At 41.2% G+C, this 24,760-nt stretch overlaps 3 protein-coding genes and 1 long non-coding RNA gene across 5 annotated transcripts in view; 2 read left to right on the plus strand and 2 right to left on the minus strand.

Moving 5' to 3' along the window:
* LOC126377017 (actin-binding LIM protein 3) overlaps positions 1-8,548 on the minus strand; it is a 51,995-nt gene extending 43,447 nt beyond the window's left edge. Inside the window, exon 1 of the mRNA XM_050024620.1 lies at positions 8,317-8,548. Within this exon, the coding sequence (XP_049880577.1) occupies positions 8,317-8,320 (4 nt within the window). The 5' untranslated portion in view covers positions 8,321-8,548. The remainder of the gene's footprint in view (positions 1-8,316) is intronic.
* A 656-nt stretch (positions 8,549-9,204) lies between these two features.
* LOC126377045 (ubiquitin thioesterase trabid-like) lies at positions 9,205-18,279 on the minus strand. Its single transcript, XM_050024666.1, has 16 exons — positions 18,074-18,279; positions 17,515-17,761; positions 16,659-16,745; positions 15,832-15,952; positions 15,165-15,256; positions 14,723-14,804; positions 14,123-14,233; positions 13,384-13,617; positions 13,192-13,305; positions 12,790-13,011; positions 12,526-12,710; positions 12,262-12,370; positions 12,009-12,141; positions 10,916-11,009; positions 10,688-10,854; positions 9,205-10,619 (listed from the first exon to the last, which is right to left on the minus strand). Exons 2-16 carry the CDS (start codon positions 17,644-17,646, stop codon positions 10,541-10,543), a joined length of 1,962 nt encoding a protein of 653 aa, XP_049880623.1. The 5' UTR covers positions 17,647-17,761; positions 18,074-18,279; the 3' UTR covers positions 9,205-10,540.
* Positions 18,280-19,933: 1,654 nt separating this feature from the next.
* On the plus strand, positions 19,934-24,613 carry LOC126377158 (uncharacterized). Of its 2 annotated transcripts, XM_050024849.1 has the most exons (4): positions 19,934-20,359; positions 20,452-20,545; positions 20,836-20,988; positions 23,837-24,613. In XM_050024849.1, the coding sequence occupies exons 1-4, from the start codon at positions 20,097-20,099 to the stop codon at positions 24,290-24,292; spliced, it is 966 nt and encodes a 321-aa protein (XP_049880806.1). In that variant the 5' UTR covers positions 19,934-20,096; the 3' UTR covers positions 24,293-24,613. The 2 variants fall into 2 exon arrangements, 1 of the variants encoding a protein (XP_049880806.1); XR_007567794.1 differs by lacking the exon at positions 20,836-20,988.
* On the plus strand, positions 21,370-22,850 carry LOC126377286 (uncharacterized). Its single transcript, XR_007567826.1, has 3 exons — positions 21,370-21,828; positions 22,440-22,479; positions 22,646-22,850. It is a non-coding gene; the product is annotated as an uncharacterized LOC126377286 (long non-coding RNA).
* Positions 24,614-24,760: the final 147 nt, after the last annotated feature.

The following is a 24,760-nucleotide window of genomic DNA, read 5'->3' on the forward strand; positions in this document are numbered from 1 at the left end:
TGCGACAGAGTCCTAAAGTGGGTACATTATATTGCTCATGACTGTACCTACCTAACATCTAACACATAGCATAGAATAAGGAGTAATACTACGTATACAACGCCAACTCTCCGCTCCCCAGCTAGGTTTAACCTTAACCCTCGGACTTAGTTTAGTCTTCAATCGTGTGGCGTCAGACGTCACACTTACAGGTGCGCGTGTACGATAACGTCAATATTGTAGTGTCTATGTAAACCGAGGTGTTAATATCTTTGTAAGCGGAATTCCGTGATCTCAGCTTACCCCAACGGGTAAGAGTATGTATGTCAGACGAAGCTTGAGCAATTGAACATCAATTTCTAGACCAGGCTATTATGTAGTAAGAAAGCTGTGGTTAAACATTATCAGCGGTAACGCCTCAGCAAGTGTCGTCCAAACCACCGCCGGCGGCGCCCCCGCCGCTACTCCACTACACTCGCCTGGGAAAGCTCTAATTGATTTAATCAACCGCTGGTCCACTGGGTGGGCTCGCACCCATTACTGTGTGTTTAAAACTTAACAACCTGCTTAAGTTTACAGTTTGAAAATTTAAACGTACAATTATATAGCAAAATGGTAACAAGAGCTTCAAGAACAAGAAAGAGAAAGCATTGGATTGTAAGGTCAATGATCGACCGCACCAGCCCTAGTGCCAGGATGATTGTTGAGCCGCAGAGGACCCTGGCATGGCTCATGTAACGACTATGGACCAACGGCCTAACATGTTTTCTGAAACACGACATCTTATTTTTCAGGCATTCAGGTAATTTCCGCCTGCAATGTTCTAACCAAACTAGGGACAGTCAACAATGTTATTTGATTGTTTCCACCGGGAATCGAACCCAGGCTCTCCGGGTGGTGAGCCCAAGGCTCTGGCGGCTAACAATTTGACTCGGCACGTTCTAAGCTCGCGGATCAACACGCACGAACCTCTAATCACCACAACAAGCTGTCGGACATTCCTTCCACAACTCAGAAACGAGGATCTAATTACGAAGCGTAAATCTCTCGGATGCAAAGATTGGAATCATAAATTAGCCTGGAAGAAATTGCCGTTGAACAAAAAGGCCGCCAAGCCAGCGGTACTTTAATTTACTTACAATAAAGAATGGAATTAGTTGGTATTGATCATAATTATTGGTCAATTTATAAAAAAAGCATAACAACAATATCAACTACACAAACCCTTGACACGATAAGCAAGCTACACTTTCTCTGAGCAGGGCTATCACGGATTCAAATTTCTTTGGAAAAGTTGGCCAACTTCACGAGATTAAGGGAGATTAGGGGCGATGCATGTATTAAAAGTAAGTACTGATCCGCGACTCAAACAGCAACAGGTAGCAGGGACACTCGTATGCATGTCACCAGCACCGGGCACGCAGGCGGCGCGCGGCGGCCATCCGTCGCGACACACGTCACGTGGCGCTATATACGGAGCTTCCGGGAGCGACGACACTCCCGACACCACCCTCCGGTTTACTGTCTAAATCGTTAAATACCTACCTCACATGTCACATACATACACAATAAACATACGCCCGCAAGCCCTGATGTGCTCAGAGACACAAGTAATCCAGAAGACTAGTTGTAGTCACTTCTGATTCGGAAGTCCTTAGTTAGATAGAATAGAATAGAATAGAAATAGTTTATTATGAAAGGACGCCACACACAAAAAGAAAGACAACAATATCATATCTTATTTCCACTAAAACAATATGACGAACGGTATGGTAACAGATCAACCCATGGCTCATAATAACATAAACAACCTATATACGTCCCACTGCTGGGTTCAGGCGTCCCCTCTCAGCCGGAGAGCGAATGGAACATATTCCACCACACTATTTCACTGCGGCCCACGACAATATAATCATCAAGTAAGAAAGGACACAATCCCTCTGTCGGTTTTACGACATGCCCGGGAAGACAAGCAGCTGAGCGCGTTTTATATGTTTTGTGCGCTCTCAATACACCATCTGAACTTGTATTTGAAGAAAGAAATTCTGAACACTGCATCCGCAAACGGAATGACGGCGGAAGGAAACAGGAACCCATCGGGACCTTGAATACAAATTAGGTCGTGATCGTTTGTTACTAGGGTATAACACCAGTAGGCATATCTAACCTAAATCAATAATTAGATATACAACCTATAAATAAATTGTTTGGATTATTGAAAGTCCACTAGCAGAAAACCAGTATACCCGAATAAGAGCGCGCGGCATAAACGCTACACATTACCGTTCACATTTCATTACTACATTTGTATCATTAATATTAAAACATGACAGTACAGAGCCGTAGTTGTATAGGTTCCACATGAATTAGCATCAGATGTGGCCGAGACAGACGCAGGTTATCTTATCGGGGACATTTGGTCCGTAGCCGATTGCAAAACAGCCAATCGTGGACCAGTTACTGTTACAAAAACACATGTACCGAGTAAACACTCCATCTATGTACTAGGTACTTTCAAACGTTGCTAAATAGGTAGATATTATACACAACCACATATAGGTAGAGGTGACTAAATGTCGCTATAAAAGTGTTGGTATAGTCGAAATGCCCAGTGTTAGTTCCGTCCTTCTTCAACATGCAGGAATCGCAAGCTATCCTTCTCTGGAGCCCGTCTGCGCATCCCGAAATTCAAGGTCGAAGATTCCCTGAGGTGAGCGAGATGTACATTGGCTGTGGAGATTCGTTACTGAATCGCGATCCGCATTTGGGCCACGGATGCGCTCGTGTCGAGTGAACGTTCAGCTCCAAGTGTTAGTTGTATTCTTGTTTTATCGCAGCACAACTTATTATCGCGGTGAGCGGAACATTTCGCTGTTATTTTTTCTCCGTCGTTTGGAGGTCGGATGGTCCGACGTGACTTAATGTTCACAGTTCTCGTGCAGCTATTTACTTCTTACAACTATTTTAGGTTATTATGTTCTCGTTTTAAGGTTTAGTACGATCACTATGAAACGGGCGCGTGTTTGAAACGATTGATGAATGTGGAGGAAGCAAGAGAAGTATTAAGGATCGAAGCAAATGTAATTCTATAGTCTCTGCTTACCCCAGTGGGAAACAAGCGTCAATTTATGTATGTTCTCTTTAAGCAGTAGGAGAGTTAGTTTCCGCATTAGCGTTGAAACAAGTTAATGTTTCTCACCTGTAGGTACAGTAACTCATACAGGACATGCCATCAAATGGACTACGGTGCTATCCAATCTCATGAACTATCTGCAGGTATGGTTCATCACTTCATCACATCCATCTTAGGACTTCAAAACCAAGTGTGGCGGCTAGTTGTTTGCTAACGGCTTATGGCTCTACCCACCCCGGTTGGGGTTATAAGCATGGGTCGTGAGTCTATCTCCGTCACTTCCCTGGCAACATTTCGTTTGCTCCGTCGCAACTGTCCTCATAGCCTGTTTAGTAGCGGCTCGTGTATTGTGCAAGTAATTGATTACTGCAAACAATGGACAGTTGTTCGCAATAACAGTTCTTGTTCGACATAGCTTGCATTACGTGAGGGTTCAAACGAGCCGCGTTCAATTGACGAGCATCAGACTCGTAACCCGCTTATCAATGGAACACATGTTCGTGTAGTGTACCTTTATTATTAAGGGATTTATTTACTTTATGTATTCGATGCTACATCGCAACATCGCTATGACCCAAGGGATAGTAATTAAGTTACGCCGCGGGCTCTAATATACAAACACGTTGTATAGAGAATCCTAAAAGCCGCAAGGGTTTTCTTAAGGATAACGAATATTGGAAGTCATTCGTCTCGCGGTAGGAATAATATACAAAATCTGCTTGGGAAATTCCATCACCGCTAAATGGTAACAATTTTGTAATTAAAGGAGACGGCTTAGCTGGTTTGGTCAACATGTGACGTAAATCCAATTATACACTGTATGGCTATACAATATACAGCTCAGTTGCTTCACGACAGGCGACTGCTCAAACAAACTAGTCCCTCCACACGTAGTGCGCATGTTCGGCGAGAATGTAAAATTTACGTAAACCCCGGCCGGTTCTCCTTCACCTACTTATAATTGGTGATTAAAAACTGTTCGTTTGTAACGTGACTCATCGAAGTCTGGTTTTCGAAAGGAAGAGTCGAAAAGCCGGTCGCCACCTTTACTACTTATACTAATATACACACAAATGCCATAAATCAAAAGTCAATTGAGTGCATTCACGAATAAAATAGTTACTATTCTTATGAAATAGTTCTTCATGAATAAAATAACACTTTCTGCCGCAAGCAATAGAATAGACACATGTTTCGCAATGGTTGCTTGGTCTGCCGGCCGTATGTAATATGCGATGTTGTTTGAATGTAAATAAACAAAACACACCGTACGAATCGAAATATGTATACGTACACACTGTAATACCGACAGAGAAAAATCTACGAATTCACAAAAAAGACTCCGTCTCGGATATTAGCAGTTACGAGTCTCACACACGGTCAGCCTGCAATCACGGAGATAAAAAACTAATTCACCCCTGGTTGTAATAAGTAAATTACAAGCAATTCAATTGCTATCAAAACAATCGTAATGGCGGATGCGAAAAATAAAAATCTAAAAAACTTAAACAGTGCGTCATACTTTCATCCATCCAAAGCGATTTACCGTCCCTCACGGCAATGATTCAGGCCTCGTGCATCAACCAGTTAGGCTAGCATCCTGTCGGTACTCAGCACCTATGAATCCTACTAGGATACCAATTACAAATTGTACATGTACCCACGTACAGCCAGGGTACTGGACTACTGGTGTACATGAACTTTGCTGGTAAAGGATCCACGACTGACGGCGGTCACCACGGTAACAACGCCTCAGGTGCCAGCCGTGGACGCGGACACACTTTCTTCACTCCCAGAAAGTTCCCACAGGGGAACTTACGCCCGGTACAGTCGCGAGATACACTCATTCACTTTACTAGTATTATGAAAATTAAACATTAAATTGACTGACAGTGTAGTGAAGAGAGTGTAGTGTGCCCAGTGAAGTGGGGATCGGGATTATATAAGCAACAATACCTGACGGCATGACTACGCAGGTCACAACAAACACAAAACGACATAGGGGTAAACTAAGCACCCACAATGAAATCACGACAATTGCATAAATAATGTTACGGGTCCTCATTTGTAGAGCAATTTATAGCTAAAATCACGATGTGATTGGCTTTCTCCCGTGTCTTGTACCCGAATACGATTACGCGACAAAAACGACTCAAATGACTCAATCTGGGTGGTAAATCTGTGTCAGCTAATTGAGATAATTATGTATTTGTCGACACGTGTATCTCATTACAAAAATGTGATGTAGCCAACGACGCCATTTGCAGTAGAACAAGCAACTTTGTTTCTTAAATGGACCAAATAGGTTTTATGAATAATGGACCGACGTGCGCGCATGAATGGAGTCACAAAAGAGGTTCATGTACCTTCCAGTGAAAAGAAAAATAAATAGGGTACTTAAAAGATATCTATAATCGACTTTTTCAACTGAAGGGCATCGATTTAGTAGACATGTAAGTCTATTAAATAAGTAGTTGCCATTCAGTCTGTATTTTTTCACCTTCGCCACAGATGATATAAGTATTTTTCAATTGATGCTGCAACTGTTTGTGTAGCTGACACTCCCACGGTATAAAGAATGTAACCTTGATAATTGGTTAGTGAGAGCGTGAAGAAATGGCCGGTGTGGCTGGCAGCAACCGGAGCCGGCCACCCGAGCCGGCACCGGACACCGACACTGACACCGTCGCGCTCCACCGGCGGCGGCGCTCCACACACCACTGACGCTGCAGCCTCGACCACACCAACCATCGCTCTACATGCACCAGCACTTGGGTGCAATTTTTATGATCAAGTATTATAACCATCTCATTTATTGATCATATTATTTATAGAAAGACAAAAACGGCCACAGAGTGGACACTTTAAGACGTTAAAGACAGAGAATAGTTTAGGACAAAGAAGTAGAAAGTCAGAGAGGAAATATTTTACACATAGACATTCTTTGAAGCTCTTACATTTCTTGAAATTCAGAATACTCTACAATACTGTGACACAGTTTATAACAAGTGTATTACTAACTTACACTGTTCAACTACAAAATAAAACATAAATGTTTGTCTGAAACACCATAATTCATAGTTGAGTAAACTTTCAACTTGAAATAAATTTTGGTAACAATGTGGTGCAGGCGACCATCAAACATAACCAGCAGCTTTAAGGAGCACATTTGCATTAATTAGCAACTGACCCAGTTACTGCCTTCAATTCATGCCCTGACTGTTCTGATAAGAAACTTGTACTTATTTATAATTCACTCGCTACTTTAATACCAAGTTTATATTTTATATTACATGCACTCAAGCACAGATTCAAGCCCATTAGAGCTGGGTTAGGCTGAGCCACTAGTCTTCAGAGTTCAACTTGAAGCAAATTTTGATTTGATATTGGCATCCATAAATAAATTGAAGTAACTATACAATAATACTGTTTGTTTATTTTGTACATCTGTGTCTGGGTATGCAGTGATGTTGGATATAAAAAAATCCAATTAATTTTCTTAATCTAATTTAAGATGTCTACAGTGATATAGCTGTATGTGAAATGTATTATTTATATGATAGCAAAGGAAATTACATCATTCACTGATAAAAATGTTAAATTTTCACCTTGGGGAATTAATTGAAATGATAAGATATTGTTGAGTATAAAAAATGTTGAGCTTTAAAGAAAAGAACAACTTTATCTACGGCATAACAGGCTGTTACTGGGCACAGGAGATACCAAGCACAGTTAACATACACATCCTAGCATATAACATCCCACGTATTCCATGGTCTTCTTACCTAACCTGAAGCACCTGATGGGCACAGATTCTTTACAGAAGCGGCAGCCATGATCCACTATGCACTCCAATACATGGAGACCTGCAGTTTATTAAATCAAGCAACTGTAATATATGGTAAACTATTGCTGATTGTCAGCTACAAGACTAGATGTTCAGAGTATAACAGATGTATTATAATTGGAAATTACAACATAATGATTGGTAATAGGTAAACTTGCAATTGCAATTTTACCATATGAGGCTGCCAAAATACAGCACTATAAGTGTCCCAATTGACTTATAATTGATGTTTATCTAGGGTTATTCAATTGGATATAAATAAACATAAGTAAGTATGCAAAAAAAAAACATAAAAGGTAGAGGTCTTTCAAGAGTTTATATGGAATGATGTAAACAAGTAGCAATTAATATTAATGTGGTAGTTTATAGTCAGAGTATTGTGCAACTTCAATACATCAATATAATTATCTAATCTGACTGACATCAGGTGGGTATCACTCAACTACTGTGTGGGCATCAAACAGTGCACTTGACTACAACTTAAATTATTTATGCTGATATCAATGCAGCATTGTATTAGAGTGCAACATTAATCAATATAACATTATAGTAACTATGGATCCGAAAGTAACATTTAAAGACAATTATTATACTATACAATAAGAAAATGTTTAAAACAGGTAACATAATACATTCCACTACCAGGCACAGGCTTCCCCTCAATCAACCGGGGGGCGAATAGAGCACATTCCACCACGCTGTGACATTAGCTAAGTTATGTAAAATTTAAATAATATAAAAAATGAATAGTAAAGGCCATTAGTGTGCTGTCAGCTTCCTCATCTCCAAGGTCGGGTATTTAGCAAGCCGCGTCAGCGTCACATAATCGCCGGCTGTAACTCGCGCTAATCACTTGCCACTACATTAGCTCCATGTTTCACAACTCTACCTCATAATTACTTACACTCTGTACCCTACAGATTCCTCATAATGAATAAGTTTAAATGTATAAGTAAATGAAGGAGACCGTCGAATTAAAGAAGTCTAAACACCGCCACTTATTTGAAAAAGGGAGTTACTGTTACTGTCTCTAACTTATAATGGAATAAGGTTTCTAGCGGCATTTTGCACTCACGTAATTTGAAGCCTGAATTACTAATCTATTGTAAAAAATAAAAAAATAATGGTCTAGTTCTTATTGGAAAATCTTTAGTACTTTAACCTCACCATCGAAAGAAAGGACGCATGAGAAAAATCGATAATACTTCCAATAAACAACTTGCTCTTGGCACTAACTCACCGCGATAATCAAACCTAATTTCCTGTTGTGAAAACCTAAGGATTTCAGAAATGTGTTAGCTCGGTATTGTGTATTCAGCAAATAAAACAAATAATGGACAGCAGCCGGTTTACTCACCCATTTTGTAGCACTCCCCGTCTGGCTACCTGCGCTCGATACACAGTGTTTTACTACAAATAATTCTTTTGCAACATCACAAATACCACGAATTACACATAAACACTATTTTTTTATAACTTAAAACAAACTTTAAACTCATAAAACTGACTAAATCTACATAATCAGAACAGAGCAGCAAAATGTAGCGCTCCCACTATCACAGTAGCTGTCAGAATACGCGTGCGTTCCGAAGTTTAGCGTCGTTCAAATGCATTCGATTGCTTCATGTCTGACTGCGTTCACTTTAACATAAAATAACTTTGGAACTTTAATCTAGCTTAGAATAAAATAATATAGGTAACTTGCAGCTTTATTACAAGAGTATGTTATTTATTAAACAACACGGACTGTCGAATATAAGTTACTTTTATGAACAAATAAATATGATTAAGCATTTCAACCATTTTGTACCATTCCAAAGTGATTGAAGGTTTTACACATACTGTTTCGTAAAGGGGAATGTAACTTTCATCGAAAGTATAACTTACCCATTCTAGTATAGCTGTATAAAATATAAAAGCCCAATGGTTTGCTTTTATGAAATATAAAAGACCACGCTTCTATTTTGCTCATGATCTTCCAGGTTTTCAATATGTGAGAGTCAAGCAGTCAATATAAATTTCACCTTTTTCTTGGTTATCTCTCTTTCTATACGTATGATGTTTAGCATGTAAAACGATACCTAATGCATCAATGTAGTAACATTCATAGGAGATCCGTGTTGCTCTATGAGTAACATAATTATTATACATAAATGTAATGTTAACATCATATAGCATACACGGCCCCCGACAGATTGACCTGCATTGTGGAATCAAAGGAAAATGTACAAATAAAACAAATGTGTTATCGAACAGCTTCATAAAATAAGTGCTTTATTGATTAAAAATTAGTAGGTAATAGGTACATAATTTTAATTAACGTGGATCCTAAAACAACGTGTCGCTATGACGGTGTTCTGGTGAATGGAAGAATGTACCCAGACTTATCTAATAAATTTTGGTCAAAAATAAAAACATAAATGTTTCTTTTAAATTTATCAAGTAGTTAAATAGAAATCTAGCTCTGCGTCTAAATAGACAATTATTGCATTATGAATTTGTTACCCCTACATGACAGACATCCGGCCGTGACGGTCCGCCAGCCCGGCCTGCCTCGCCCGTGGCGGGCCAGGAAGGCCCGAGCGGCCCGCCATGGCCAGCGTGTCCGTGAGCCCGCGTCCTCGTACTCGCCTACCAACCGTCTACTACGATCTCCTCGCACTCCTAACGACAAAGCGAACAAGTAAACCGTATTTGCGTTAAGTAGCACAATCTATACACCTAGAGAATCATCGCAAAACGATATCTTTTATTTACAACCGAACTATATAATAAATATTAGAACCTTATACTCTCTGTACAGTGTTGCAAAACATCTCTATAGACTCTTTTTATCTATATAATTATATTTCATTTTTGTATTTGGGTCGTTGAATAGTCCACACTCCAAGTGTACAACGTGTACAGTGCCGCTTGAAACTATACCGGGGGCCGGCCCGCGGCCCGGCGGCCGGCGCGGTGGCGACGACCACTTGCCAAACCCTACGTACACCATGTTCTCGACACTCGCTATTATTATACATACAAAAATTCAGATTCGCAGATGTCGTGTTCGTCCCTACTTGCGAGTTATTGTCCGTTGGGTCCGCACGGCGCACGTCGGGTGCGAGTAGGGAGGATGTCGCTGTACATCTGTAACCTTACGAGACTCCTTACAATTTGTGTAAAATTTGTTTCTACCAGCATTTAGCGTCCCGCTCCCCTGCGTAGTACCGCGGCGTCGATACAACCTATAATTACGGTGCTACTAAAATAAGTTAATTGAACTATCACGCAGAAATCGCGTTCTCGTGAGCAACATTATCACCTATCGTAACGTTTAAACAAAATATTAATTAACATTGTGCATGGGATGTCGATCAGCAGCTGGTGATATTACAACTAAACCCCGGTTAAGAGAAAAACAACGGACTTAATGAGCGTTCCTACGTAAAGTAACTCGAAATTGTGTACTTATATCAGTAAATCAATCTTAGAGCTCGCGTGGCAGGTCGCATGGCGCCGAGTGACGTCACAGGACCGGGGCGGCCGAGTGACGTCACGTGACGTCACCGCTGCGGCCGCGGCGGCTGGGTGCCGCGCTACTCGTCGTCGGTGTCGGGGTCGCTGGAGAACTCGGTGGCCTGCAGCCGCGGCGGGAACGGGCCGCGCGTCTGCTGCCTGCAACCACAACACACTGTTGAGTGCACCCGCAGCACCATAGAGAGCCTGCTACGATAGATACGCACGCGAGGCGGCGGTAGTGGTTGAGCCACTCCTCCAGCATCTGCGCCACGAGCAGCGGCCGCGCGTGCAGCGTCTGCCGCGCAGCCAGCAGGCCGCCGCGCGTGACGCACACGGCCAGCCAGCGCCGCACCACGCTCTCGGCCGCCTCCATGCCCTCCGCCGGCCCCACCTGCAACACCACGCCTGTAGCACGAGCCTGGCACGCGAGCGTGCGGCCCGAAGGGACATACCTCGTCGCACGTGAGGAAGTGCACGGGCAGCAGCTTGCCGTCGGCGTCCGTCAGCGGCAGGAACGTGATCTCCGAGCTCTCAGCTTGCTGCTCCCTGCAATACACCGACATCGTTATATTTACAATAAAGTACGCAAAACTGACGTCACTTTTGCGATGCCACGTAGCATCGCTAGGTACGTTTCAAAACGATGCAACAGTGTAATAAATATCTTACTTACGAAATTTTCTTTCGGATTTATGTGAACCCATGCTTAGAGCAGTAGCTCTCTCTTATATCTTCAAAATAGTACATAGTTCACTTATGTCCCCGGGAATCATACTTTCTCCGGAGTGATACATAATGTGTTTTACTACAAGGTAAATAACAAAAAATATTGTATACATTTTCATATTGAAAATTCGTATTATACGTACAATAATGGCGTCTCGCGCGCGATTGTCATTTTTTTAATTTATCGTTGGATTTTTTTTTTCATACTGACAGCCACATTATGCCCCCACTATTAGTAAAATGTATTTTTTTGGCATGACCCGGTTTGCGTATTTGCCACTGACAAAACGAAGAAACATTTTTCAATGAAATGGACTTTTTGGCGGGAATCTGAACGACATGGTTGCTTTCTTTAATGAATAATCGAAGTGATGTTTTGTGGTTAATGATCGCATAAAGTTAGTCTGAAAACATTCGCGATAATGTTGTTATATCAATAAACAAAGTGTACCAGTGAAGCCGCTTCATAACGCGAAAGTTTTTGCGGACTTTTCAGTTAATTCGTTTGGGTTTCGGAGTATGAGTCTGCTCCGAGGGTGGGGGCATAGGTTTCATCATTCATCGTCATCACCTTTCATCATTTCATTAATCATCAAGAAAAAGGCACTTAATTTCCGTGTAGGTGTAGTATGAATTTGTTTTTTACTGAAGAAAAGAGTAAATGATGTCTTATGTGTTGTGCGTGTATTTACGACTTCCCAAATGTTTACTGGCAGATGTAGCTGTGTGTGTGTTCTCACAGTAGTGTTGTGAGTAGGGTTCCATGTTTACTTACAGGGAGATGTATGTGTGCGAGAATATGGTTCCATGTATACTGACCGGCAGATGTAGGTGTGTGTATGAGAGTAGGGCTCCATGGGCACGAGCGCGGAGAAGTGTCCGCGCGTGTAGCCCAGGCACAGTGGGGATTTGGAGCAGAACTCCACGTCCCACAGTAGCGGTAGGTAGATGCCTGCAACACATACGTTCATAGTAATATATACGAAGGGTGTTCAATAAGAGTGTAGTGCAGTTGCGCAAAATGTCGACCTTAATAACCTGGCCAAAAAATTAAAAGGTAATCATTATGTACCTTGGAAGCGCGCGTAGCCCAGCGCCTCGCCGCGAAAGGAGTTGACGATGTTGACGCCGTACACGATGATGGGCCGCCGCATCACGTGCGCCAGCGCGAACACGTGCAGCTGAAGCACAACACAACACACGTTACAGTTTGCTCGAGTACGAGTTAAGAAGGTACATAAAGTCGGGCGGGTACTGCAGCAGTGAGGCGTCGAGCGCTCCCACTCCTTTAGCGCGGGTGCGGTGGTGAGTAATGTGCAGTGCGAGCGTGCGTCACCTGGTGCAGCGGCGCGCCGGGCGTGGCGGCGGCGTGCAGCAGCCGCGCCCACTCGGCCCGCAGCTGCGTGTCCTCGGGCGCGTAGTGCAGCAGCGCGGCGTCCAGGCGCTCCCAGGCGCTCCAGCGCGGGTAGAAGGCGCGGGCCGCGTGCGCCAGCGTGTCGCCCAGCGCCGCGCGGAGGGCTCCTGCGGGGGGCGGGGCGTTACATTGCACGCTGACCTTACGGCGCGGGTACATAAAGTGACACGGTATGTCTGCACCCACCGAGGCGGTCGAAGACGCCGTAGGCGGCCTGGCTGACGGCGTCGAGCAGGCAGTCCCCGGCGCTGCGGTTCCAGAGCGCGTAGAGCCGCGAGCCGAGCCGCACCGTGAGCTCCAGGCTCCAGTTGATGAGCGGCGGCTCCGCCTCCAGCGTCTGCTGCGCCTCGCGGTCCAGCAGCTCCGAGAACAGCTGCTCCTGGATCGCCGCCGGCAGCTCCTCGATTTCTGCAACCATCGAACGACGGTTAAGTTATATCAATTGTCAAAACAGATTATATAAACGGAATAGATTCGATGTTTTAACTTAAACACGCATCGCAAACGCCCACGCAAATACCAAGTCGAAATACAACCAAGATGAACCTAGCCTAACCTATAACCTAGAGTAGATGTGTGTTTAAATACCAGCGGGCAGTGAGAAGGTGGTGAACTCGTTGATGTAGCGCGCGGGGAAGTTGCCCTTCTTGTGGCGGATGCAGCCCGCCATGTGCCGCCTGATGGCCGCGGCCAGGTCCGGCGCTGCAACACGTGATTCAGTGTGTATAATATGTACTGCATATAGTGTGTGTGTTTGTGTACCGGAGAATAGTGTGTTACCGATGTAGGAGGGCGAGCGCTTGAGCCCGGGCCCGCCGCCGGAGATGCGCGCCAGCAGCGTGGCCAGGATGTCCTGGCGCTGGAAGCGGATGGCCAGGTGCACGAGCGTGTAGCCCGCGTCGAAGGCCGAGGCGCGGTTGAGGCGCGCCACCTCGGCCGGAGTCAGCGCCCGGGCCGGGTCGCCCCCGGCCGCCAGGTAGGCCTCCACGGGCCGCCCGCAGCCCTCCACCACGCCTGAGAGATAAACCAGTTCAACATTATCTAGTCTCTAGACGACGCCACTACGTGATTTCACTAACAATAAGGTTCAATGGTGTTTCATGCTAATGGCAATTCCATACATAGAGTACAGTGTCTTCGCTTTACATGATAACTTGCTAGTCACGAGTTGGAGAACTAGGCATCAACGACCCGACGGTGTTACGTTGGAAGTTGTATATGTGCGTTCCGCTGTGACAACATCGTTAGCGCGTTTCAGAACCGACAAGCGCCATCTACATTGTATGGGCGAAACTAGCCGGTCAACTAGTTGAGTCCGCCACAAACCTGCGACTTTGCCAATAGCAAGGCACTTCGAGAGACCTGTAATTGTGGAAGATCACCTCGTCGTGGGAACCTTGAAGATAGTAAACCTTCGGAACCTGTAATGAGTGTTTCACTCCAAATTTTTGTACGCTAACACGCAACAATAATATATGTTGTTAGGTTTCTGACATCTGGAAAGGGAAGTGGTACTGACCGAGGCAGGCCTGCAGCCACAGCAGGTCGGGGTTGTTGCGGCGCTTGGTGCGGCGGCCGCCCGCCTCCAGCTCGCACACGGAGTTGCTGCCGCTCGTCACCTCGCTCGCGCCTGGAAACAATTACATCATGATCAACCTGTCTGAATGACGATTCAAAGTATAACTAACTATGTTAATACTGAATAAAGATAAATTTGAATTTGTCATCATCATCATCATCTCCGCGTTATCCCGGTTTTCATAGCGTCCGCTTAACTAACCTGAAGATTTGACAGGTCCGTTTATTTACGCGACTGCCTGTCTGACCTTCCAACCCGCGAAGGGAAAACCAGCCCAAGACAGATTAGGTCACACACCACCGAAACGCATTTCTCGAATATGTGGATTTTCTCACGATGTTTTCCTGCATCGCTGACCACGTGGTAATCAGTTATGATCCAAACATGAATTTGAAAATCCCAACGTTCTAATCATTAGCGCAGGAGCGAGGCTGTAGGTGTACCCCTGGAGGTGCACCCCTGGAGGTGCACCCCTGGAGGTGCACCCCTGGAGGTGCACCCCTGGAGGTGCACCCCTGGAGGTGCACGCGGCACACGTACCTGCGGGCCGCGGCACGGGCGGGGCGGGCGCGCCGCACATGGCGCACTTCAGCGACTTGGGCCAGTTCTCGTATGTACACGTCTGCAATACAAACATAGATACGTTATATATACTTCCAAAACTTCTCTGTTGGATTGGGGAGCAAACAATAAAATAAAACGCGTTCCGCTGCTATTGTTGCGAGGATGTTGTAAAAAACTATTAAGGAATTCTGGCAAGAATCCAGGATTCTGTACAATATGATACCCAGACTACACGTAGGGTATGTACTGATAATCTGTCGGCTGTCACCTTACGGTTCCGTCCCACATTTCAGAATGCCACACCGAGTGTGGCAGCATGTAGTCTGCTGGTGTATTGTGAGTGTACCCGGTGTGGCTGAAATGCCGGGCGGGGTGTGTGGTTTGGGGCAATATACTCGGTGTGTATGTGCCAACTCACAGGACAGGGCCACTTGAGCACGTTGGAGGCGCTGGCGGCGGGTGGTGACGATATCCGCAGCGGCTTCAGGCGCTCCGTCACGCCCTCCGCGCCTAGGGGAGGGAATCATTATTGTTATACCATGATCAGCATCATACAAGAATCTTTTGTTGTACATTGGAAGTCTAAGGCCTGCGCAAATGAATGACAGACCTCAACTATAGTTCTCCTTCTATATTCCTCAGGCAAGTTCGACCTTACACGCTTAGGAATATGATCACGGTTTGCACAGGCCTATAAAAGAAGAGAATTTTTAATACAATGGCAGTTAAATTAGACACAATAAACTTCTAATGACGTATTACAAAGGATTTGCTTCTTCCAATGGGTGTTGTGTTCAGAACTTTCTAGTATGTATATATTCATATATAGAGGTGACATCTTACTGAGTTGACCTAACTGCCTCTGTGCTCCAGTGGTTGAGCGTTGGGCACAGGATCTGGGGAGCCCGGGTCAGAAAATTCACTTTCTGTGCCCTGGTTTGGTTAGGACATTACAGGCTGATCATCCGAGAGCCCTTCATGCTTCGGAAGGCACGTTAAGCCGTTACTCTCGGCTTCTACTTAGCTACTACTATCCTGACATCGTCACAATCCACACGACGAACGAGACTGAGTTCCTGGCCTACCTGGGCTGGTGACCCTGGCGGGCTCGAGCGGCGCGGGCGCCGCGGGCGGCGGCAGCGCGCGGGCGCCGTCCTGCGGCCGCGGCGGCTCGTCGCCCGCGCGGCTGGCGCGGCACATGGTGCACTGCAACACAGCGAGGGTATAATAAATCCCCTGCGAACTACGGTGGTAGCTGATGAACATGTTGTGGACTGTATTACTAAATGAAATGAAGGAATAACAAATACTTAGCTTTGAGAGATATATAATGTATTTTCACCAAAGCCATCAAAAAAGCACAAGACGTAAGCACGAAACAAAACCAACATAAAAAAACGTCAAAAAGAAGAAATATAAAAACATAAGAAGATTATAAAACCTGCGAAGAGTTCGCAACACCCCCAATATCAACGAAAACGACAAACTAACTAACAACAACAAGGAAGCAATCACTTTTTCAGATTTCAATATTTTATACATTTAGTTACATAAGGAATGGACCACAATTTTCTAATACATAAAGCTTTATTCACTGTTACATAAATAATGCAGACATGCACATATGATTATCATACATTAGTCATTCTCTAAGAAAAACTAACTTTTGACATAAAGTTTGCCAAGTGCTAATTACTAAAACAATTTTTGCCCATTATAATGTGAAGCTGACATCACCTTGCGAAGCAACCTGCATTTTATAATCATGATAATGAAGATGTTTTTTTTATGATTCTACTAGGTTCAACACCCTCTTAATGTAAAAAGTTGTTATGTGTATGACTAATTGGCAATCTCAAGAGATATGAGCATTGTTATAGAGTTGCAAAAAGTAGGCAAATAGACTATGTACCTTTCTCGAGAGTGGGAAGTTTTCATATGTACACACTTCACAGCACCACTTGCCACCATCAGCTGTGGGCACGGAGCTCGCTGTCATCTGTGAACACAGGTGTTGACCATTAATGTACCTACACATACGTGCAAACTAGAATATAAATGTTTGTTAATAACAGGTGGCAGAGAAAGCCTTGTGTTATTTCCTAGAACATTAACAAACAATATGTACATGAATTTGAAACAGGTCCAAGTGACTCATTGAATGAATTGCACATTATAGCCATCAATAGAAATCAATTGATTATATCAAACAATTAACAGCTTATATGTAGCCCACAACTGGACATAGAATCACAGGCCGCCACTCAGTGGACAAAGCATACTCCACCACACTGCTCTAGTGCGGGTTAGTGGAATCTCAAATAACTTAATGTCATTTAAAAGCTATTGTATTTAAGCAACATGTATGTATGTGCAGTGCAACCTTGTGACAATCAGAGCAATATCTCTGCACACATCTCACAATAACAGCCTTTAAGGAATGACATTAACTAAGATATTGAGACTAACCTACTGATAACAAAAAATTGCATTAGCATTGCAATTACACATTAATATGAAAGAGCATTGACTGAAGTCAACTCATTAACTGACAAAATACTTTTGATGAGTGTCACATGAAAATTATAAAACAAATTTACGATCAGATGAAGCATAGAAAAATACATAAACTTTAGTGGAACTATAACACATAGGCCTCCTGTCCTAACTACTGTTTTGATATATTCAAAGTTTCTCAAAGTATAACAACTTCAACAATTGACTGTGGAATGCAACCATAAGGAATGGAGACGTGGAGTGGTACCGACCTGAGGGAGGTGTGTCTGTGAGACCGCTGTGGAGGCGTCGGTGTGCGTGACGGTGGCGGCCTGCGCGGCGGTGGGCTCCGCGGCCAGCGGCGCGCTCTGCTTGCTCGCCTCATGTTGCGCCTCCTCACTCATTCTGCCATCCACTACAGCATCAGCACAGCGTAGTTCGCCTCGCTACGACACGCGCATGCCTCCGGCCGCCAAGCGTGTCCCAGTAATGCTCCGCTGCTGACTGTCACTGCCGAGCCTACAACAGAGCGAGAGATGGCCGCATCACGAGCTGCGCTCCTAACGTCCTCGAGACCGTCTTCGCCTCGTCGGTACGAAAGGGGATCGACGTGTGACGGGCCGTTCAGACGGACGTCGGAGCGATGGTGATTTTTGACGTACCCCAATACGACAGGGAAAGCACGACCTAATATTTTTAACATGAATCCGATGTCGATATGAAACTTGGCATCGCTCGTCTTGGATTTTTGGCGTCGTTACACAACATAGAACTGCATCGGAGCATCAGTGGCGTAAGGTCAAGAACGAGAACTCAAAACGATTCACTCACTCTCGACGAATATACGATGGTTGGCTTTCACGCTGACGGCTCCACTTCACTTTTGGGAAATGTTCGGAGAAAACTGAAGGAAATGTAGGGGAGACGGGAGGAAACATAAAAGAAACAACGGAGATAAAGACAATATGTTTATACGGTATTTTGACAAATAAATTTGTGACAATTTTCGTGTCAAAATCAAAACGAGATGGCTCGTTTGAGTAATAATAGAGTTGTCGAATATTCGAAACAAAATATCGATAATAATAAATACGGTATTTGTATAATATTGAATTTTTAAGAGAAATACAGACAAAAGCGGCAGATTAATGATCTAATTTTAGTTAGAATTAATTAGAAATGATGATGCCGATCCTGGTGGATCGAACTGCATTTTAAACCGAAATTAAAGGAAAACTTTAATTCTAGGAGCCACGGTATATTATAGAATAAAATAGAATAGAAATTGTTTATTATAAAAGGACGCCACACACAAAGACAAGACAACATCACAATTTTTTTTTCACAAAACAATTACAAAAAACATAGGAGGATGCTCATTAGAATGATCATGAGGTGGTGGTGGACGTCCTGAGATAAAAGGGCCTCACTCAGCATAAGTCGCAGCGTGAACCACGACGCTGGTATTATGTGGACCCTGCTAGGTGAGGCATGGACGTCGTGTTATTTTCATTGTAGCATTCTCTACTTATCTCTACCTCAATCTTTAAAAACTGTGGAATCTATCTATCACGAACTTCTAGCACTAGTGATAGCACTATGTTTCATCCTTCTTTTTTCGCTTTGAGCTTCTATTTTCGCAAGTTTTTACCACGGAGGTAATTCAGCAACTAAACTAACTAATCGCGCACTGAGGTAAAGTACTGCCAACGTCGTTATATTAACAGTAACTTTGAACCCAGTTTTTACGTCGCAATCATTCAATAATTTAAGTCATACAGTATTATGATAGCGTTTCTCTTCCATTCTTGCTATCCTAATATATTTTAGGTATTTTTAAATATGAAGACAATTTTATCGATATAGTAACTACAAACCCTAGTTATCAACTTATCAAAGTCAAGTCAAAGTTTCGTCTTTCATGCTATTGGGTAAAATAAAAACCAGTAAGCAAACTGTCAATTTTAACCAATAATAGAAAAGTTTTGTTGAAATCCAACCAATCAAAAATGTACGCTTCCATGTTTTTGGCAAACTTAGCATTGTCTATGAATAACAGAAAAGCAAAAATAGTATTGTCTATGAATCTTACGTTCAGGAACTCTCTCGCACAATTTGGGGGACCCCTGTTTAACTATTATTAAATAAAAATGCACATCAGGTTGTCGTTTTTTACGTACCTATATGCAACATTCAAAATCTTCGCTTAAAAACTCTGGCAAATAGGTAGACCAACTTGCAATAGAGCAGATTGGTGGTGGAGTATGCTCCACATTCCGTTATGCTATGGAGTATGGCGCATGATATGATAACAACCGGAAATGATATGCTATGGACTCCATAGCATACCATTTCCGATTGTTTTAAGTACTATGCCTATGCTCAGCAAAGGGACACCGCGGAGGTCCGTGTTGCTCTATGTCATGGAATGAGCCAGCCATGCAAAGACCTGCGAGCCATGCGTGCCATAGAATTTTTCTTTTTTGTTAAATATGCCCCGAGAAGGAGCAGGCAAAGGGACATAGCCATACAGCCTGGTCAAATGAAGTTTTCTTCGTGTATTATAGAGTAATTAAAATAAGTATCACAGAGCAAACCACAGTTATTTATTTAGAAAAAATCATACGCATACGACAAAGACCAAGTATTAGATAGGTAGCAGAAGACAGTTTATAGTGTGTCATAATATGACAGACTTATCGCCATGTATATTGCAAATTTTTGGTAAATGTGGAATTTACAAAAAATACATTTTTAAATTAGTTATATGTTAGCATTGCTATTGGAAACGTACAAGTTTTATAAGATTATTCTAGTTTTTAAGTTATAATCCAGGGAGACACATGGTTTCTGGATGAATTTTAGACGTATTTTATCGAAAAGTTCTTTGAGGTCGTCTTCATCCTCGGGGAAAAGCTTATCTCCTTCTGAGGAAGTGTTGCGGCTGCAAAGTGAAATCGAGTTGCTTAAGCAGACTATAGAGTCTTTCAAGATTTCAGTAGAAAGTCGGGATGCAGCAATAGGCACTCTTGCTCGTGAAAAAGAAAAATTATACGTTGAACTGAAAAGTGTCCAAAGGACAAACAGGAATATACATCAACAATTGGTGGATGAAAGGTAGTATTTAACTGTATTATATTTAATAATTGAACGTATAAGTATTATGTGTGTATGTATGTATTAATAAGTATTCAATTTCTTTCTTATAGGGACATGTATTCCAAAGAAAAAGAATACTTAGTGGAAGAAATCAAACGGCTGTCAAAAAATAATAATAAGGAGTATAACTTATATCAACCAAAAGTAAATCACTTTTATACCTACGATTTCAATGAGGGAATTTCCAGGCTACGTTCCTCAAAAACAATAGATTTTTCTTTGTTTAACCTTCTAATTTCATGGATAACAGACATATGCATCTTTTATCTTTGTTTTCGGGTATGAAATAGGTAATTATCACGTTAAAGCTGTACAACGCCATCTTTATTTTTGGCGAACATAGCCTGGAAAGTCCCTCATTAAAATCGTAGGTATACATATAAATCACAATTTACCTACCTATTATATCTATCTCATATTGCATTTAAATTTAGCCAGACGACGTACAGTCTAATTTATCGCTGAAAGATGAAATAAAAGCAAAAGATGAAGTGATATATAACATTTGTGCCAAATATCTCAAAATGAAGTCGAGTAAACAGTTATTGCAGAAAAAAATGGAAAAACTACAAAATCATAGTCAGAAGGTAAATAAGTATAAATACTTAATATTAGGTAGATACCTATGTAACATACCACATATTTTATTTGTTATGATATTTACGCGATTCTTCCATAAATTAAAAACACCCCACCACCACGTGGTCCAATCTGGAATAAACTTTAAAAAATAATAATACTATAACTACTTGCCATTCGTAGGCATTTTTTCCTCATCGACTCTCACACACAAAGCTATATTTTTAAATATAAATGAAACATTCTCCCACGGCCCGAAATACTTACTTAACTAGCTATATTTATTGTATGTAAGTTATACCATTAACTCCACGAAACCGAGAGAGCCTGAGAGATACCGGAAGGTGACAAGGATTATGCCCAGCTGTGGGATTAAATAGGTTTAACCTCAGAACAATAACTAAAGCATAGAAGGAAGGCTAAAATAAGAATTCAGAAACTATAAACCGGCTCTCTTCTAGCTTACGACACAAACTATGAGTGAGAAAAGGACAAATGATTCGCTCTTTGCTTCATTTTTTCCGAGGTTGTCACAACATGAAATGTCATTTGGACCTATTGGACTCATTTTAATTCGGCCAAATACATAGTAACATACATAAGAAGATTTTACTTATATTTACCGAACTATTTGACACGGTCGCGTGAACTTTGTTTACGAGTGTCTTGTGTTCAGATTGTTTTAAGTGATAATTTAACAATATTTTCCAAATAAATGGAAAGAAACTTTTATTTATATCAAATAATTGAGTGTCTCGACTCTGTGACATTATGTCTTGTGTGGTATGGGGCTGCAGCTCACATTCAGGAAGAAAAGAAAATAGCCAACAACTTCTGTCGTTTCATCGGTAAGTTTTTTGTAATTTTCTAGTGAAATGTGAACTGCTGAACAATTTTAGGAAAGTAATATGTTTTGCTGAATAGATTTGTAGCATAAAATATTTGAGATATCCATTATATTATACGTTTCATCGATGAATACGGAATTGATTTGAGGTTATGTTGATTGTCCATAGTGATGTACTAAAATTATCGATACTTTTAATTTTTAGATTTCCTGTAGACGATAACAAAGAGAAAGAATGGATAATTCGCATTAATAGACGAAATTGGATTCCAAATAAGTACAGCCGTATTTGCTCGAAACATTTTACTGCGGATTCATTTATGTGTATTCCTAATTCAAAGTGGAGGCGTCTTCGAGACGATGCTATTCCTACATTGAACATTATAGATCAGACAGATGAAATGGTGTTTAAATTTATATTTAAATTTCAGCCTAGCCTGCATCATCTCACTGCTGGCTAGATAGATAAGATATTTGTATATATCATTCAACTACATATTATTATGTACTTAATAAACTTAGTATATACTAAGTCTGTAGTTGTTTTATGTCTAAACAATTATGAGTTGTACACGTTTTATATAAGTAAATGATTATTATCTTTGATTTCAGATATTAAATCCAAAAGTGTCGACTGGATTTACATGAAAAGGTATATCAAATAATTTTCTTTTTATATTTTTATCATGATATACATATATAGAGTGTATAATTCAACCAGCTGCACAATGCACTTAAATCAGATATATTTTACTTTTATTTTTATAGATTATTTTGTACATACACTATTTTAACATTATTATTAAACTTTATTTCAGTCAGTTCAAGAAGACGAGATGAAAAATTTAAAAGAAAAGCTGAACAAGTCACGCCTCAAGATCAAACGACTTAATGAAAAAAAAAAATCAATGTGACAGGGTGTCACAAAGACAGTTTCTAAACAAATTGACACTGTTTAGAAATTAATAAATTTGTATTTATTGTAAATATAATGTACATAATTAATAACGTGTATAATAAATACTTGCTAATGAACAGATTTACGATCTAATTTATATTTCATTTTACCTCCTGTTCTTATTTACTCCTACTCCAACACTCCAGGTTGATACGAACTGCGCCCAATAAAGAATGTAATTAATGTTATAGATTTGTGTAAGCGACTTAGATAAATCTTGACTAAACCTTCCTTTACAAATACAAATATACTTTATTGCACACAACATACAATACTTACAAGTTTTACACGAAAGATACAGTACACCACCTACCTACCTTTTACTTTCCCTTTCTGTTCTCTTATGAATACTTGTATGCCGTATTTTTTTTAAGTATAATGCTATATCTAGTAGGTACGAGTATGGTAATCCTAGTATTGAAACAGCTTGTAGCCCTAGTAAAGACCGCCATTTTATGTTTACAGAGTGGCACGTTTTTTCTGTAGGTATTTCCAGTCCATACTCTTTTCTATGTCTATGGCGTGAGCCCATCGGGCCTCTTACCGTCTGTGCGGCTTAGACCCGGCGGTTCCAATTTGCACGGCACGTCGATCGACACCAGTTCTTTCCTTCCTGAATGTGAGCTGCAGCTCCAAACTAATATAAACCAGACAATATAATCCAAAAATGGTTAGATACTTACCTATCAGAGACAGAGTCTCCTTTCATCAAGAAGAAGATAATTGCATCCTACAAAAAGAAATCTTGTAAAAAAAAAATTATCGACATTAATTGTAAGTAAATTTAATTTTATCGACATATTAGTAAAGTGAAACCCAACACTAGGCAATGAAAAACTTGTGACAACCTACGAAATTACGAAACAATTTTTGTATATGCGTCTTTGTCTAACATTACGCCGGTTCCGTAAGATAAAGTAGAGCAGAATTACCTATAGAGTTCTGTTGCTATTTTAGCCTTCCTTCTATGCTTTAGTTATTGTTCTGAGGGTTTAACCGTTTAACTATAGTTGACCATTCACGTTTAACTGTTACTTTCTCTTTGTTACAGATATGCGAAAATGTTGTTTTACTTTTACACGAAAATAGACAAACTTTAGATAATCTTTTGAATCGATTGCTTAATGCTTCTACTGTAACTCCAAGTAGTAAAAATTATCTTAAATTATTAAAAATGAATGCGAATCTTCATTACGAAAATACTCAATTAAAAATATGCCTTTCTCTAAAAGATTTCTACAGCGAACTTGATGAGGAATCCGCTGCAGACAATAGTCAAAACAAATCAAGTACAGCAAAGCTTTCGAAATCCGAAGGCAAAATGGATACTGCAACGAGCAAACATAAAAAAAAAAATCTACATCGATATCATGCTTTTCGACAAAAAATCTATAGAATGCCGAAATTTGAAGATTTCAGAAAGTTTCGAAGTATTCATGAAGCACTATCACCTCACTTTCGGCGAAAAAAGTATTATAGTTCGGATCCTTGTTTAGCTCGATCGTAGAATTCTTAGGTCAAGAAAATAAAATTAAATATTTAAGTGAATACAATTATTTTTTATAATTTTGATTTGATTTCTAAACGAAGAATTTTCTACCTTGTCTATAGTTCTATTCATAATCACAATGGAATAAAAATGTTGCCAGTAAAATCTATTACCCCTTAACAAAGGGATTCCAGTGTTTACATGTTAAAGGATATGATAGTATAGAAGTGTGCCATGCGTCTGATTACTCACACGAATTTAATTAAATACAATATGTTTGCTTTCTTTGTCAGTTAATTGTTTCTATTTTATAGCGGTTATATTATTGTTGTTACGGCTTTCAATTATTATAACTTTGGTCAAAATTAAATGGCAAAACTTAACTTGCAAAGCTGTGACAGACGGAAATGGCATAAGTTTTATGTTTAAAAAATCGCTGAGTTTATTCATGGAGAAGAGTTACTATTTGAAAAAGTTGTGCCGTTC

The sequence above is a fragment of the Pectinophora gossypiella genome, chromosome 22 (genome assembly GCF_024362695.1).
Source record: "Pectinophora gossypiella chromosome 22, ilPecGoss1.1, whole genome shotgun sequence".
NCBI lineage: Eukaryota > Metazoa > Arthropoda > Insecta > Lepidoptera > Gelechiidae > Pectinophora > Pectinophora gossypiella.

Excerpts from the sequence above, each read along its gene's own strand:
- LOC126377045 (XM_050024666.1), bottom strand. The coding sequence starts at position 17,646 with ATGAGTGAGGAGGCGCAACATGAGGCGAGCAAGCAGAGCGCGCCGCTG. Across the intron at positions 15,953-16,658 it reads ACTTCCCACTCTCGAGAAAG|TGCACCATGTGCCGCGCCAG; the intron begins GTACATAGTCTA and ends GCTGTGTTGCAG. Across the intron at positions 13,618-14,122 it reads GTGGCTGCAGGCCTGCCTCG|GCGTGGTGGAGGGCTGCGGG; the intron begins GTCAGTACCACT and ends TTTATCTCTCAG.
- LOC126377158 (XM_050024849.1), top strand. The coding sequence starts at position 20,097 with ATGAATTTTAGACGTATTTTATCGAAAAGTTCTTTGAGGTCGTCTTCA. Across the intron at positions 20,546-20,835 it reads ATAACTTATATCAACCAAAA|CCAGACGACGTACAGTCTAA; the intron begins GTAAATCACTTT and ends ATTTAAATTTAG. Across the intron at positions 20,989-23,836 it reads TACAAAATCATAGTCAGAAG|ATATGCGAAAATGTTGTTTT; the intron begins GTAAATAAGTAT and ends TCTTTGTTACAG.